General features: G+C 33.9%; 2 protein-coding genes across 2 annotated transcripts in view; one reads left to right on the top strand and one right to left on the bottom strand.

Moving 5' to 3' along the window:
• pdk1 (pyruvate dehydrogenase kinase, isozyme 1) overlaps positions 1 to 8,326 on the top strand; it is a 25,003-nt gene extending 16,677 nt beyond the window's left edge. Inside the window, exons 8-10 of the mRNA XM_016464169.1 lie at positions 3,139 to 3,249; positions 5,088 to 5,201; positions 6,227 to 8,326. Coding sequence (XP_016319655.1) covers positions 3,139 to 3,249; positions 5,088 to 5,201; positions 6,227 to 6,367 — 366 coding nt within the window. The 3' untranslated portion in view covers positions 6,368 to 8,326. The remainder of the gene's footprint in view (positions 1 to 3,138; positions 3,250 to 5,087; positions 5,202 to 6,226) is intronic.
• A 3,460-nt stretch (positions 8,327 to 11,786) lies between these two features.
• The window catches only part of LOC107671275 (neurabin-1-like), a 51,069-nt gene continuing 45,645 nt past the window's right edge, over positions 11,787 to 17,210 (bottom strand). Inside the window, exons 17-19 of the mRNA XM_016464168.1 lie at positions 15,334 to 15,450; positions 14,757 to 14,945; positions 11,787 to 13,384 (exon numbers count right to left, since the gene is read on the bottom strand). Coding sequence (XP_016319654.1) covers positions 13,226 to 13,384; positions 14,757 to 14,945; positions 15,334 to 15,450 — 465 coding nt within the window. The 3' untranslated portion in view covers positions 11,787 to 13,225. The remainder of the gene's footprint in view (positions 13,385 to 14,756; positions 14,946 to 15,333; positions 15,451 to 17,210) is intronic.

The raw sequence follows: 17,210 nt of genomic DNA, 5'->3' as shown, positions 1-17,210 counted from the left end.
TCTTTCGTTCTTTCTTTCCTTTATTTTGTTCGTTCTTTCTTCTTTTTCTCTTTCGTTCGTTCGTTCTCTCTTTCTTTCTTTATTTTGTTCGAACTTTCTTTCTTTTTTCTCTTTTGTTCGTTCTTTCTCTCTTTCATTCTTTTTCTTTATTTTGTTCGTTCTTTCTTTCTTTTTTCTTTCTTTCGGTCGTTCTTTCTCTCTTTCGTTCTTTCTTTTGTACGTTCTTTCTTTATTTTGTTCGTTCTTTCTTTCTTTTTTCTTTCTTTCGGTCGTTCTTTCTCTCTTTCGTTCTTTCTTTTGTACGTTCTTTCTTTATTTTGTTCGTTCTTTCTTTTTCTACTTCGGTCGTTCTTTCTCTCTTTCGTTCTTTCTTTCTTTATTTTGTTTGTTCTTTCTTTTTCTCTTTCTCTCATTCATTCGTTCTTTCTTTTGTTCATTCGTTTGTTCATTCTTTCTCTTTCTTTTTCTTTCTCTCATTCATTCGTTCTCTCTTTCGTTCGTTCTTTTGTTCATTCGTTCTTTCTTTCTCTCTTTCTCTCATTCATTCGTTCTTTCTTTCTCTCTTTCTTTCATTCATTCGTTCTTTCTCTTTCTTTTTCTCTTTCTTTCGTTTGTTCGTTCTTTCTTTTTTTCGTTCATTCTTTCTTTTTCTTTTTCTTTCTTTTGTTCGTTCTTTCTTTTTCTCTTTTGTTCGTTCTTTCTCTCATCCTTTCTTTATTTTGTTCGTTCTTTCTTTTTCTCTTTCGTTCGTTCGTTCTCTCTTTCTTTCTTTATTTTGTTCGTTCTTTCTTTTTTTCTTTTGTTCGTTCTTTCTCTCATTCTTTCTTTATTTTGTTCGTTCGTTCTTTCTCTCTTTCGTTCTTTCTTTCTTTATTTTGTTCTTTCTTTCTTTTTCTCTTTCGTTCGTTCTTTCTCTCTTTCGTTCCTTCTTTATTTTGTTTGTTCTTTCTTTATTTTGTTAGTTTTCTTTTTCTTTTTCTCTCTCGTTTGTTCTGTCTCTCGTTCTTTCTTTCCTTTATTTTGTTCGTTCTTTCTTTCTTTTTCTCTTTCTTTCGTTCGTTCTTTCTTTCCTTCTTTATTTTGTTCGTTCTTTCTTTCGTTCGTTCTTTCTTTCTTTTTCCTTTATTTTGTTCGTTCTTTCTTTCTTTCGTTTGTTCGTTTTTTCTTTTTTCTTTCTTTATTTCGTTCATTCTTTTTCTTTCTTTCTTTCTTTCTTTCTTTTGTTCTTTTTCTTTCTTTCTTTATTTTGTTCGTTCTTTCTCTTTCTCTTTCTTTCGTTCGTTCTTTCTTTATTTTGTTTGTTCTTTTTCTCTTTCTTTCGTCTGTTCTTTCTCTTTCGTTCTTTCTTTCTGTATTTTGTTCGTTCTTTCTTTCGTTTGTTTGTTCTTTCTTTCTTTATTTTGTTCATTCTTTTTCTTTTGTTCGTTCTTTTTTTCTTTATTTATTTTGTTCGTTCTTTCTTTCTTCCTCTTTCGTTCTTTCTTTCCTTTATTTTGTTCGTTCTTTCTTTCGTTTGTTTGTTCTTTCTTTATTTCGTTCATTCTTTGTCTTTTGTTCGTTCTTTATTTATTTTGTTCGTTCTTTCTTTCTTCTTCTTTCGTTCGTTCTTTCTTTCTTTCTTTTTTTCTTTCTTTCTTTCGTTCGTTCTTTCTCTTTCGTTCTTTTTTTCCTTCTTTATTTTGTTCGTTCTTTCTTCGTTTGTTCGTTCTTTCTTTCTTTCCTTTATTTTGTTCGTTCTTTCTTTCTTTTTCTCTTTCTTTCGTTTGTTCATTCTTTCTTTCTTTATTTTGTTCGTTCTTTCTTTCTTTCGTTTGTTCTTTCTTTCTTTATTTCGTTCATTCTTTTTCTTTCTTTTATTCGTTCTTTCTTTATTTTGTTCGTTCTTTCTTTCTTCTTCTTTCTTCTTCTTTCGTTCGTTCTTTTGTTCTTTCTTTCTTTCTTTCTTTTTCTCTTTCGTTCGTTCGTTCATTCTTTCTTTCCTTCTTTATTTTGTTCGTTCTTTCTTTCTTTCTTTATTTTGTTCGTTCTTTCTTTCTTTCTTCTTTCGTTTGTTCGTTCTTTCTTTCTTTCCTTCTTTATTTTGTTCGTTCTTTCTTTCTTTCGTTTGTTCGTTCTTTCTTTCTTTCTTTCATTTATTTTGTTCGTTCTTTCATTCTTTCGTTTGTTTGTTCTTTCTTTCTTTATTTCGTTCATTCTTTTTCTTTCTTTTGTTCGTTCTTTCTTTCTTTATTTATTTTGTTCGTTCTTTCTTTCTTTCTTCTTCTTTTGTTCGTTCTTTAGTTCTTTCTTTCTTTTTCTCTTTCTTTCGTTCGTTCTTTCTCTCTTTCGTTCTTTCTTTCCTTCTTTATTTTGTTCGTTCTTTCTTTCGTTCGTTCTTTCTTTCTTTCTTTTTCCTTTATTTTGTTTGTTCTTTCTTTCGTTTGTTCGTTCTTTCTTTCTTTCTTTCTTTCCTTCTTTATTTTGTTCGCTCTTTCTTTCTTTCGTATGTTTGTTCTTTCTTTATTTCGTTCATTCTTTTTCTTTCTTTTGTTCGTTCTTTCTTTCTTTCTTTATTTTGTTCGTTCTTTCTCTTTCTTTCGTTCTTTCTTTCTCTCTTTCGTTCTTTCTTTCCTTTATTTTGTTCGTTCTTTCTTTCTTTTTCTCCCTTTCGTTCGTTCTTTCTTTCGTTCCTTCTTTCTTTATTTTGTTCGTTCTTTCTTTTTCTTTTCTTTCTTTTTCTTTCTTTCGTTCGTTCTTTCTTTCTTTCTTTCTTTCAGCAGGGATGAATTAAATTGATCAAACATGGCAGTAAAGACATTAATAATGTTAAACAAATTCTATTTCAAAAAATGCTGTTCTTTTGTACTTTCTATCACGTTTCCACAAATACTGTTTTCAACCTTGATAATAATAAGAATAGGTTCTTGAGCAGCAAATCAGCATATTAGAATGATTGGTGAAGGATGTGAAAATTCAGGAATAAATTATTTTAAAATATTAAACTAGAAAACAATTATTTTACATTTCGCAGTATTACTGTTTTTACTGCATTTTTGATCAAATAAATAGTGTAAATTAATACTAGTGTATATCGTAAGAATCTTTGATCAGTTATGGGCTATTACCCGGTTTAATGTGAATCGTGTTGTTCTGTGATAGGTCAGTGATCGTGGAGGCGGAGTCCCGCTGAGGAAGATTGACAGGTTGTTTACATACACATACTCCACTGCCCCTCGTCCTCAGATGGACACATCTCGAGCCACTCCTCTGGTCAGTGTGTGACCTTACTGAAATCTGACATACTGTCTGCATCTCAGGGTCCCACTTTCATTTTTTAATGGTTAGAAACTGAAGAGTTGAAATAGCTGTGGCATAGTGATTGGCTTACATGCTCAGACAAATGGATGACAAATAGTGGTTAAATGGATCGTAGTTGATCCGTGATTCGTACGGACCAAGCCCCACGGTTCGGCACGCATGTGATCCACGGATTAATTGCAAAATGTAACCATAATAGAATGAAAGTTTATCAATTGCACGTTTACACACACAAGCGATTTTAAACCATTCTAGCGAAAGAAAAGGTAAAATGGAACTCGATTCGTTACTCGCGTGCTGTTTTCTATCACAGCCGCACGCACATGCAGAGAGGCACGTTTGACTGCGCGCGAACACTGAACTGAACCATCTTTCCGATCTCATTCACTATTTGCCTTTGAACTAGTCTCGCGTAGCCAGACCTTCAGACTGACGGCTGAAGGTCTGGAATCCATGGCAGCTTTCATTGGCCAAACACTGCCCATGAAGCCGTTTGACCGACATGTCAAACAACCAATCAAAGTTCGTTTCGTTTCAGCGTCACGTTTCGGGGCGTGGAAATGTCGCCACAATAACAGACCGGTGTGTAAAACTCTCAGACGTATTTTAAAGATTCTGTGCCGCTAACTTTAAATATTTCACATACTTTTGAAAATCCAACGTTTAGTTGATCCTGATAAGCACTCGTCGTCACTGTTCATGAGTGTTTGAGTGTGTGGATAAAAACGAGAGTAGAATGCCATCTGCTGTTAAAATATAAGCTCAGAATCCATCCACGAATCGGTTCTGCATCGATTTATCATCGCTCTACCCATGATTAGTGACTGAACGGATCGTAGCTGATCCGTACGAATCAAGCCCCACGGTTCGGCACGCATGTGATCCGCAGATTAATTGCAAAATGTAAACAGAGTGAAAGTTTATCATTTGTACGTGTTTACACACAAAAGCGATTTTAAACCATTCAAGCGAAAGAAAAGGGAACTCATTCATATCTCTTTCACTCACTACCTTTGAACAGACGCATATACACATAAAATTATGACAAAATACCGATCTCGACAATCATTGTGGCAAATGCAGTCAGTTGTGTCTTAAGTGAACGAGCTGAGAAAGAAATCGGATGTGTGTCATTAGGCTTTATTAGATCCATGCATCAGGTCTTAAAGGGGCAGCAGCCTAATAATACCTGCTGCTGTCATTATGCTCATCAAACCACAAAACACATTTTTGACAAAGATGAATCTATTTTTAAATGTATATAATGAACACTATGCGTTTTTTTTTTTTTTGTACATTTCTGTATCTGAATACTACCGACCTTATTTGTAATATTGTTCTGTTGTATTTATCTATGCTTGTAATTTGTGTAGCCTATTTGTTCTTATTTTTACTGGCTGTTCACTTGTCTCTTTAATAATGTTTGAACTTTCTTAGGCTAAGAGTTTTTGCTGTGGTATCGTACTTATGGAAAGCACATAGATTTTTTTTCTTGCTGATCCGATCCGTGGCTGAAATACTGTAATATGATCCGAACCGTGAGATATGTGATCCGTTGAACCACTAATGACAAATGATGTAGCAAGTTGGAGCCTGCATTTCTTGATCTCATTCTCCCCGTTTTTTTTTTTTCTACATTATTTCTGTTTCAACTTGTCTATCAGTAAAAATGGCAAATACATAGTTTTGAATTACATATTTCCTGTACTGACCTGTTTAAGCACCCACAATATGTTCATTTACAATAGATCTCTGCTATGTTGATGGCATGTGTTGTGTTGTGGTCTCAGGCTGGTTTTGGTTATGGGCTGCCCATCTCCAGACTTTACGCCAGATATTTCCAAGGAGACCTGAAGCTGTACTCTATGGAGGGATTCGGCACAGATGCTGTCATTTATATCAGAGTGAGTACCTCTGTCTGTATCCATAACCTTAAATAATAACCCCTGGTTTTCATCCCCCCAAAACGATGTATTTTTATTATAATTATTTGCATAAAAAAAGTTAATTTCAGGTTTTTTTGCATTGACGTAATTATTTTTAATGATATTGTCTCACTATTCTTTTTATGATAATGCAAATAATTTCATTCTCATTACAGTAATAGGGATGGGCATTTTTTTTTAAATGTTGTATTTGAATATTTGGGCTCATAAAAAAAACGAATATTCGTTTATTTAAATGACGCTTAGCGAGAAAGACATAATTTTTTTAATAATCAAGTTTTTGTCACCATTTCTCAACTTGTTAACATGCTCCACAGCGCCACCCAGTGCATTTAGTTATAACTGACTTTTCGTTTGTGTGCTTAGGATTTATCATGGATTCCCTGCATTTATGGCCAGCAAATCAAAATGTAGTAAAATTCGAATAGTGTTTTTATTTTTTGAATAATAATTACATATCGAATATTCAACTATTTGTGCACACCCCTTACAGTAATGTGGGAAAATATTATTAAAAACAACAAAACCAACATTTGAAATGTCCGTCTCAATGCAAAAAATCTGAATGGTCCTAAAACAGACTCAATTTAATGCTTTTAAATATGAAACAAACATATGAAGCAGCGCAACTCTTTTCAACATTGATAATAATCAGAAATGTTTCTTGAGGAGCAAATCAGCATATTAGCATGATTTCTGAAGATCATGTGACACTGAAGACTGGAGTAATGATGCTGAAAATTCAGCTTTGATCACAGGAATAAATTAAAAATGTAAATATATTATTATAGAAAGCAGTTATTATAAATTGTACAAATATTTTACAATATTATTGTTTTTACTCTATCAAATAAATGCAGCCTTGGTGCAAAAGAGGCTTATTAAAAAAAATAAATAAATAAATCTTACTGACCTCAAATTTTGAATGATGGTATAATAATAATAATAATAATATTTTTATTTATTTTTTTTTATCCCTGAAGGCTTTGTCCACTGAGTCCATCGAGAGGCTTCCCGTTTACAACAAATCTGCCTGGAAACATTATAAAACCATCCACGAAGCCGATGACTGGTGTGTTCCCAGCAAAGAACCCAAGGACATGACCACCTTCCGCAGCTTCTAGTCTGATCTCAAAGCTTGTCGTGAATGTGTTCGTCCAGACTCCCTCTCGCACCCTTCACCAATGCACCTGCTTCAGCAGACCAAATAAAGCGTCTTACCTTCATCTGTCCGCCCCTGTGTAGATCAGGATAGCGGAGCAAAAGAGCCTGGGGCTCAAAGGAATATATAAAAGAGCATGCTGAAACACTATATGTTTCTAGTATGTTCTAATGAAAAAGTACCAGATGTTACCAGTGTTATAAGTTAGCACAGGTGTTGCTAGTGCCATCACATCCCCAGATAGACAATTTAGGCTGTTGTCCTTCTGCTGTATTATTTCTGAGTGTGATCCAGTATGTGTTTAATGACCTATTAATCTTACATTTGGATGTGTAAGCCAGTATATATTTATTTGTCTGTCATCACGAGACAGACTGAAGTGTTGATCATTTTTGCTTTAAACGTGCATGTTGTGATTTGGGAAATCAAGCTTGTGTGTCACACAGCTGTGAGCTATAATGTATACACCAGCATAACTGGTGTACACTCCATGTGCAGTCCCATTTTGTTTTCAGAGTTTTTTTTTTTGAAAGTGAGAATGTAGTGTGAAGAGTTTGAAAGTGTTAAACACTTCTCACCATTAGAAAATGTTCAGCTTCAACTAAGTAATGAACAATTCCCGCACTTAAATGACAAAAAAAAAGGAACAAACGCATGAACGTGTGTGAACTGTCTGCTTCTTTAAACCAGTTTGAAACTGTTCAAGTGTTTAGTAGTTTGAAACTCATCCGGTTTCAATAGCAGTCCTCTACTGGACACAGACTGTAACTGCAGACTTAGTCATTGCGCTTTTCTGCATGTGCTTTAACTTATTTTCTTGAGTCATTTGTGCAATTATTAGTGTTTTAGTGATTTTTAGAGGATGTGTGAAGTCAGTTCACACAGGTTTCCTACCAGAGTAACCAAAGATACATCTCTATTACGTACATTTACAGTCCCACGAAGTATCAAAATGCATTTTATTTTATTTTAAAGAGTTGTGTTTTTCTATTATTTGAGGTTTGTGAGGTTTTTAGGGACTAGGATATGTTTTCCAGTGCAGTGGCATTCAAACTTTAGTGTACAGTAGTGATGGGAGAAAAGAACCTTTTCGAAACTTTGTCACAAATGTCATTAAAAATATCTGCAAATCCGAGATCAGGTTAAATAAAACATAAAATGTTCACACAGATGTGACTTTGGCAGACACCTGAAAAGCAAAATTATAAAAGACAAATGATCTCCTCTCTTAAAATTGATGATGTACTCACTTCGAATCCAAAATTGATTGCAAATTATGTGGAATATTTTTACTCTCAGTTATATGAATCTGTATTTGAAATGGATAAATGTTCTGACTTCTTTGAGTCAGTTAAGCAATCGGTCTCATCTATTTCTATTCAGTTTCGAGACCTTTGTGATGAAAAACTAAGGAAGCAAGAGATGGTTACAGCTATTCGTTCAATGAAAAAAAATAAATCGCCAGGCACAGATGGTCTTTCAGTTGAATTTTATCTCTGCTTTTGGGATATTATTGAAAACCCTTTATTTGAAATGTATAAGGAATGTATTGAATCAAATGAATTATCGACTTCTTTGAAACAGGGGTTAATAACCCTACTTCCTAAACCAGATAAAGATTATTTGATTTTGGATAACTGGCGTCCTATAACATTATTGAACGTAGATTATAAACTGTTATCTCATGTTTATGCCGTTCGTTTGAAAAAAGGTCTAGGCGAAATCATAAATGAGTGTCAAACTGGATTTATGGCTGGCCGACATATAAGTTGGAACATTAGACTGATTTTGGATTTGTTAGACTATTCAAATTTGGTGGAATCAGAGGCTTTAATTGTTTTTTTAGATTTCCATAAAGCTTTTGATACAATTGAGCATCAGTTTATGTATAGGGCATTAAAGGGGTCATATGATGCGATTAAAATTGTTCCTTTCTCTTTGGAGTGTTACAAGCTCTTGGTGCATAAAGAAGATCTGTAAAGTTGCAAAGACTAAAGTCTCAAATCCAAAGAGATATTCTTTATAAAAGTTAAGAGTCAGCCACGCCGACCTAAAACGGCGGATCGCCGGATCGGCTTTCACCGTGGACGAAGCGGAGTCCAGCCCGGGGTCGTCACATGTGGTTGTCACACCTCGCTTTTCAGACCGATGAGCTTTGTAAAAATCGACACATTTCAGAAAGGCGGGGCATAGAGGAGAAACAATAATGTACAGTATGTGGAAAATAATGTGTTTTTTGAACCTTAAACCGCATAAACACATTTCAATACACCAAATACACAAAATAATGTTCTTTTTAGCAACGTCATATGACCCCTTTAAAATCTTTTGGTTTTGGGGAAAGATTTGTTTCTATAATTTAAATGTTTCATAGAGGTATTAATAGTTCTATTAATTTATATCCAAACGCTTATAAAATATTTCCCATTTGTAGAGGAGTACGTCAAGGTTGTCCTAAATCCCCTTTTTTATTCCTTATTGTAGTAGAGTTTCTTTCCATAAAAGTTTTGAATTAATAATTAAATTAAATTAATTTTCTGTTGCTTCTGGTTTAGTGTCAAATGTAACGAAATGTGAAATAATGTGCCTTTATGAATCAAATGAAAAAATTGTATGTAACATCCCAGTAAAAAATAAGATTAAGTATTTAGGAATAAGCGTTACAAAAGATATAGTGGAGAGACAAGAATTAAATTTTTCCCCTAAACTTAAAAAAGCTCAAAACATCTTTAATAACTGGCTTCAAAGAGACTTGACTACTATAGGCAGAGTCCTTCTAACCAAAGTAGAAGGGGTATCTAGATTTGTTTATCCGGCATTATCTCTTTTTGTTCAAGCGATCATCATTTAATATAGGAAGTTCTTCAGGGTCCAAGGAATGAGGGTGGTTTTGAGCTCTTGGACTTTTTCGATTTAAATTATACTTTCAAAGTAAAATGGCTCAGAAACTGTCTACTTAAATCAGACTCAATATGGTTTTTTATACCATATAATATTTTTAAAAAGGTTGGAGGTTTACACTTTTTGTTAATGTGTGATTACTCGACTAGCAAACTGCCCGTGGCTTTATCCAATTTCTATCAACAAGCTCTCAAGGCCTGGAAGTTATGTTATGTGCATAACTTTTCTCCACATAAAGCAATCTTGTGGAATAATGTTTATATTACAGTTAACCGGAAATCTCTTTATTTACAGAGTTGGATGGATGAAGGAATTTATTTTTTATCTGACCTTTTTGATCAGTCAGCTGAGTTGCTTTCTTATGAAAATGTTATGAATAAATGGGCATTTCCACATATATAGAGAATATTATTCTGTGATAAACGCCATTCCCACAGGTTTATTGATGTTAATGAGAAACCATATGTTGTCCCTTAACATTTGTAGAATTGAACCCGTTCTTAATTGAAATGGGGGGGACATTAACAGTTAAAAATGCACAAATAAGTTTATTAGAAATCTATTTTGTGAAAAGAGATCTATTAAGCCTAGAGGGAAATTTTTCTGGAACATTTGTTTTCCAGAGATTATTTGGAAAAAAGCTTGGCTTCTTCCCTTTCGGTTTTGTATATCTAACAAACTTCGGGAAATACATCTGAAAGCACTTCATAATATTTATGTTAGTAACTATACTTTATCAAAATTTATGGATATTGATGAAAAATGTTCATTTTGTTCAGATCAGCCAGAAAGAATATACATCTTTTTTTTTTTAATGTTACCATTCCAAAAAATTCTGGGAAGATTTATCTACATATATTCAACAGAACTCTGGTTATCATTGTGAATTAACATCCAAAGATGTTATCTTATAGTTTATAGTTTCATAATTTTATGATGAATCTAATGATTTTATTTGGTAAATTTCATATTCATAGAAGTAAAACAAATAGTTCTAAACCCTGTTTGAAGGTCTTTATGACTGATTTTCATTTGTATTTTGAGTCTCTCCAATGTATTGATAACAAAAAATGTACAGATACAATTTTATTCGCTAAAGAGTTGAAGTTACTTGAAAATTGAACGGGCATATGCTGTCTTTGTTTTCTTTAAGTATTATTATTGATTTTAATTTATTTATTTTTTCTATGTAATGTAAACCTAAAATTCTGGGAAGATTTATCTACATATATTCAACAGAACTCTGGTTATCATTGTGAATTAACATCCAAAGATGTTATCTTATAGTTTATAGTTTCATAATTTTATGATGAATCTAATGATTTTATTTGGTAAATTTCATATTCATAGAAGTAAAACAAATAGTTCTAAACCCTGTTTGAAGGTCTTTATGACTGATTTTCATTTGTATTTTGAGTCTCTCCAATGTATTGATAACAAAAAATGTAGAGATACAATTTTATTCGCTAAAGAGTTGAAGTTACTTGAAAATTTAACGGGTATATGCTGTCTTTTTTTTTCTTTAAGTATTATTATTGATTTTTATTTATTTATTTTTTTCTATGTAATGTAAACCCATTCCTTTAATTGTGTTATCTTTTTGGATGTCTTGTTAAAGTTGTAAATGTTGCATGTTATGTCTTTAATGTCTAATACATTTTTTTTTTATTAAACGTTACTTTGGCGGATTCACGGGCTTGAAGCAAATGATTCGCAAAGGTTTCGAAGCTTCACGGAGCAGTGCTTCAAAAGCGCCCATCACTCGTGTACAGATCGGAATCTTCTGCTTTTTAATAGCTAACTGAGCAGTGACTGAACAGACTTTCTCCACGTTTACGATTTAACCCTTGTGCGACCTTTTGGACATTTTTGTCCTTTTCAGTTTAGTTTTTTTGATAGTTTTTCCTGTGTTATTGCCAACTGCATACATTTTGGCACAGGTGTGTATTTTTATTGGAATTTTACTATTTCACTTCCATTTCCTTTAATAAATCTGTTTTGCACTAGGTACAAAAAATGATTTGAGAGAGAAAAACTCTACTGCAAATCACAAATCCAACCACTGTGTGCACCAGCAGAGTTTTGCTGGCATCTAATGGGGAAAATTTGGTACTGCGCCCAATCTTACTGAAAGCTCATTTTTTGAGATATCAACCTCAAATTTGGAACACAACTTGTTTAGATTTATGGCTTTGATTTTCTAGCAGGTATAGAGTTTAACATGTTTCGTAAAGTATATATTTTATATAAAATATCGTTCATAAATAATTTTCATAAACTTAAACCTCTAGAACTTTTTTTTGGTTTCACTTTTTAAACTTTTTACTTCAACAATAATCTGCCATGGGTCTTCTTTAAAATGAGACCAAACTTAACTCTGTGCTCCCAAGCTTCAAATGTTTATGACAGTTTTTTGACATGGACATTTTTGTCCACTGTGGACCTATGTGTAACTTTTTTTAAGTGACGCACAAGGGTTAAAATCAGTTCTGCTGTGAAGGGAACTGCATTTTGGACTGAAAACACACCGTTTTTTTCTTTTACAAGAGGTGAAAGCATTTATTTGTACCAGATAGAAAGCTTGATTTTTGTCTGTTCAAAATCATCTATTTCACAAGGTAGAAAAATATAACCACAGAATCACGATGACATGAGCACAGGTGGCGTCTCTTTGAAAACGACGCTTACAATCAGTTGATAATCAATACTTAAAATCATTACACCCTCTGTTACAATTTGGGCCATGGCCACTAATAAAACTACGCTGCATTCTGTAACAATTGTGTATTTTTTAACCATATCCATAATATAAAAGCAGTAACCGTCCAAATAAAAACAACAAACACCTTTCATTTTGAGTTTCACTCTCTGCTTTTCAGAATTAGCCAAATGGTTTTGCCCAACAAGCTATTCTACTTAGTAGAAAATGTGTACAAAAGTTAATGTCTCTTCCTTAAAGCTATGCTAATAGTGGTGTATTAAATATCTCATTTGTACATTTATAAACCATGTTCCCCTTTGTTTCAGTAAAAATATAGTGCTCAATATCACTCGACTGTACAAGGATCCAGCAAAATGACTAAGAAATCTTTTTAAAAGCACTATTCGTGCCACAATATTAGCGGCAAAGTTGGCATCTAAATATTTATATATCCCTTAGCAAGATTGTTTTTTTAATAGCCCCTACAGTGGTATCATTAAATACAATTAAAACTAATAAAAGTTTTGGTCTGCTATAAATTGGACAGCCATATTCATTTTCTTACAAGCTAGTCTAAAAGAAAAAAAATCTCTCTCACTTATTACTCAGAACACTGCAAAGATATTTTTCTTAATCAGTATTTTGTCTTGTTTTCCAGTAAAAACGTCCTTAAAGACACAATTACTTGAGAAGCAAAGATATAGATTTGTTTCAGAGGACGTATCTTGAATTAAACGCAATTTCTTCACTGGGAATTTACGCTAGTGGCAAAAACAACAACAAAAATAAACATTTAATACAATTTTGTACATTCTCCGATCTGTCTGAATCTGTAATTCATCTCTTGTTATGCAAGTACATTTATCTTGATATAGGGATGCTGAGATATTTGACTGAAAATAAAGACAAAATACTGATTTAAAAAAAAACATTTTTCTTTTTACAGTGAAGGCAACACACCCTGTAAACACTTTTCTTAGTAAATGCACTACATGTAGATGAACATGCTCATATTTGTGCTGCACAGACTGAACTGAAGAGAGTAAAATGTGGTCTTGTAAGCAGCTTCATTAGTGTTTCAGGATGACTGCCTGTTACTGACTGAATTCACTCATAGCGACTCCTCTAGAACGGCTCATACGTGTCGGAGGAACTGCCACTGGAGTGTGTGGAGAATTAAAGTGAAAAGATGAAGAAACCGTGACGCTCTGAACATCATCAGCACACAGAGTCAGTGCTGGCAGGCAGCCGTCCGCTGCGTCTGGCCTCTTTCTCCCGCTTCTCCCGCTGTTTCTCCATCTTCTCCTGGGCTTTCTTCATCTCCTTCAGTTTCTTCTTGATTGTGGCTCGGTCATTCTGACTGGAAACACCCAGAGCCTGTGGAGAGCATTTCAATTCGCAAGTAATCACAAGCAAAATACAATTAAGCGACATCTTAAATGTTACAGTGAGATGCATTTTCTGAAATTTGTGCTTGCAGTTTAGCTTCGGCATGGAATGAGAGTGATGGCCGAATCATTCATAAACCGTTCTCCTGAGACATACCTTCATTCTCACAAGGCATTTTTTATTTTCACACTGGTGTAACAAATCAGTCTGGATCAGCTGAGGAACTCTATGTTTGAATTATTGTAATTGGTAAAAATAAACACGTCATTAAATATAATTCTTAATAAGCGTGGGTGATATACTGTTTAAAACAAAGTAGTAGAAATGTGTTAATCTGTATACATTTTTTTTATTGCAGTTTATTTAGACTGAAATATGAAATTTGAAAAAAAATCTAAATGTATAATTTTGGATAGGTCTACCATTATTTTGTAATTATCCTAAGGATCATTACATTTTCAGTACTTTATAATAACGTTTCCATAAAATGTGTGTATTTTGTTATCAGTATAACTGATTACTACTTTTTACTTTTAGATTTATAATGTTTTTAAATCTCATAATCTGACTACAATTACTTTTTTTTAATACATGATTGCATATTATTCACACAATAGCAGTAAAATTGATAAATTCTTCTTAAATCATCTTTTTTAATTCTCATTTTTCAAAAAAAGGCTATAGCCTATATACATTAGGAAAGTTTTGTTTTCATTTGTTTTAACTACATTTCTATTGTAATTAGGTGCATTAAACATCTTTTAGAATTAAAAAACATCATAAAAAAATGTCATCCCGATGCTCCGTGCCAGTTTCTATGGAAGCCCGTTTCCGCAACTGAATAATTTTCTCAGAATTGCGCGATATAAACTCACAATTCGGACTTTTTTTCTCAGCAGTGTGATATAAACTCACAATTGCGAGTTATAAAGTCAGAATTGCAAGTTTTTATCTCACACTTCTGAGAAAAAAAGTCAGAATTGAGTTTATATTTCGCAATTCTGACTTTATAACTTGCAACTGCAAGTTTATATCACAATTCTGTGAAAAAAAAACGTCCGAATTGTGAGATAAAAAAGTCGCAATAACCATTTTTATTTATTTTTTGTTCAGTGACGGAAACAGGCTTCCATAAGTTTCAAGATTTTTTTAAATTTTTTTTTATGACACAGCTTTATTCATCGAATCATATCCATCTTTTAAAAAGAGCCACTGTAATGTCCAAGTATTCAAAATGAGCCAAAATAAAGATATTTCTAATTACAATACAAACACATGCATTTAATACAGCCGCACTAATGCCCAGTTGATGTCAGTTCTCTTCAAAATATATCCATCTATGAGAGCACAGGCCGCTCACCTTGAGTCTGTCACTGTCCAGGTTGAGGAGCTGCTGTCCATCGATGGCCTGTGTGCTGAACTCAGGTGTGTACTGATCCATGTTCATACCCATCAGCCAGTGACACACCTGCTGGGACGTCCAATCAGAGACGGGACGGTTCTGCCAATGATACTCCTTCCCTCCAGAACAAGGCTCCTCATCCAGCATCTAATACACACACACATCAGCCAGGTGAATCTCATGCTCCTAGAAACGTAGTACATATTAATACCACGGTACTTTTTGATTACTGTAGAATATAATGAAGGTGAATGCATGAATTCTGTGCACAGAACTTGTGAATGTTATCTGACACAACATCATGCATGCATCTGATCCTCTCAGTCATGCAAAAGCAAACACTACTGAGAGCAGCCACATGAAATCAAACGGGGAACGCCATCAGCATACACGCAGTGCTTCAAGCTAAAAATGACACAGGAACTACACGAGCGAAGGGGCGGGAGGCACGAGACAATACTTGACCTTCCAGATGGTTACAGGAAACCCATGCAAACGAATGGCGGTGAGAGCGGCATGTCTGATCTGCACTCACCTCGCTGGAGGAGAAGGTTAATGTATGAGAGCGGCCTGACAGGTTGGGCTCCACCACCAGCCCAGAAAAATCTGAAGCAGGACTGCTGGGGTTCGAATCATCTAGCACTGACAAACTCTGGAAGGGGCACAGAGAGCGGGATTTGTTATCCAAACACGAAGATCGGGGGAGTTTCAGCGATTTACACCAAAAGAATGAGCATCGGGGAAAAGAACTTGGTGTTACAACATCAACAGTCCTACAAAATGACTAGAAATACTACTAGAAGTGTCAGACTGATACATTGACCAGACTGATCAATCAACAAACATTTGGGTCAAATCTACTGCAATCTGTTTATCAGAAATATTAATTATTTAAAGGGGTCATATGATGCGATTTTAATTTTTCCTTTCTACAAATGCAGACATGGTTTTATGTTTACGCGGCGCGATGCAACGCAACGCATAAAAAGACAATATAAGTCATTATAATCCGTAATTATGTCCCCACTGGATGCAACAAAAGGCTCGTTTGTAATGGGTTTTAATGTTTTTGTCTCATCGCTCCGGTATCATCACAGTATGTTAAGGGGCGTAACATTTCCGTCACACGCTTGAGGTATTCGGCCAATCACAACGCACTGGATAGCTGGCCAATCAGAGCACACCTCGCTTTTCAGACCGATGAGCTTTGTAAAAATCGACGCGTTTCAGAAAGGCGGGGCATAGAGGAGAAACAATAATGTACAGTATGTGGAAAATAATGTTTTTTTTTTTTACCTTAAACCGCATAAACACATTTCATTACACCAAATACACCAAATAATGTTCTTTTTAGCAGCACCATATGACCCCTTTAAAGGTATTGACACTGGATATTGACACAGATTTCATGAATCAGTTTGATTCTGATTCACAAGCTCAATTCGATCCGATTTTGATCTCGATTAATTTGGTTATATACAGTATCAGCTACAGTACATGTAAAGTTAAGGAAAAAATCTCCCGACCAATGCTCAGTTGGTACATTACTATAATATTAAAGGTTAAAATGAACATGTCCAAACTATAAAATTCAATTGCTATTTATTTTTTGATATAATAATCAACACTCAAATAAGATTGAGTTGTTGAAATAGGTTCATCAGAATGAAGATCAATTACAATTGTGTAATTAAAATTGTCAAGCCAGCCTTATTAATATTGCATTATATTGGATATTTATAACTCATATCGGTCACCCACCACCTCCCTACAACTACTCTTTAGCTACAACTACAACATACTGTAACAGCACAAGACAGATACACACACTAAACCCAACCCGATCTCACATGAATACGTAACTATTTTATGAGGTGGGGATTTCAGATGAATTTGTACGATGTAAAAAAAATAAATAAATAGTATGATTTTTAGTAAAAAAGTAAGCATGAAGGTCCACCCATAAACCCAACCATCACTGGGGTGCAAGTAGATCGTACAAAAACATACGAATGAGATAACAGTTATGTAAAATAGTTATGAATTGTCATGAGACTGTGTTGACTAAACCAGATAAGCAGTGAAATGCATCTACATTGATTTGACAATAAAAGCCTGTATTTGAAATCTGAAATAAATAAAAAAACATCACTTGAAAAAAAAAAAAAAAGAGTAAATCAAATCAGCATCATGCATCTAGTGCACTGCATTCAACAAAACTAATGTGATTCTACAAATATTAAAACTCAACATATTAGGTTTGATATTTAGCTAGAGTTTCACTACATTGCTAGATGAAATTTGACATCTACGAGTGTTTATAAGAGAAAATATACTGTACCAAATCTAAGGAGCGACTGAACAGAGAAGACCAGGAGAGGTTTGTCTGTTTGGGAAAAGAGGTTAATAATA

The sequence above is a fragment of the Sinocyclocheilus anshuiensis genome, unplaced genomic scaffold (assembly GCF_001515605.1).
Source record: "Sinocyclocheilus anshuiensis isolate Anshui unplaced genomic scaffold, SAMN03320099.WGS_v1.1 scaffold284, whole genome shotgun sequence".
Lineage (NCBI taxonomy): Eukaryota > Metazoa > Chordata > Actinopteri > Cypriniformes > Cyprinidae > Sinocyclocheilus > Sinocyclocheilus anshuiensis.
This window is presented reverse-complemented; position numbering and strand designations above follow the sequence as displayed.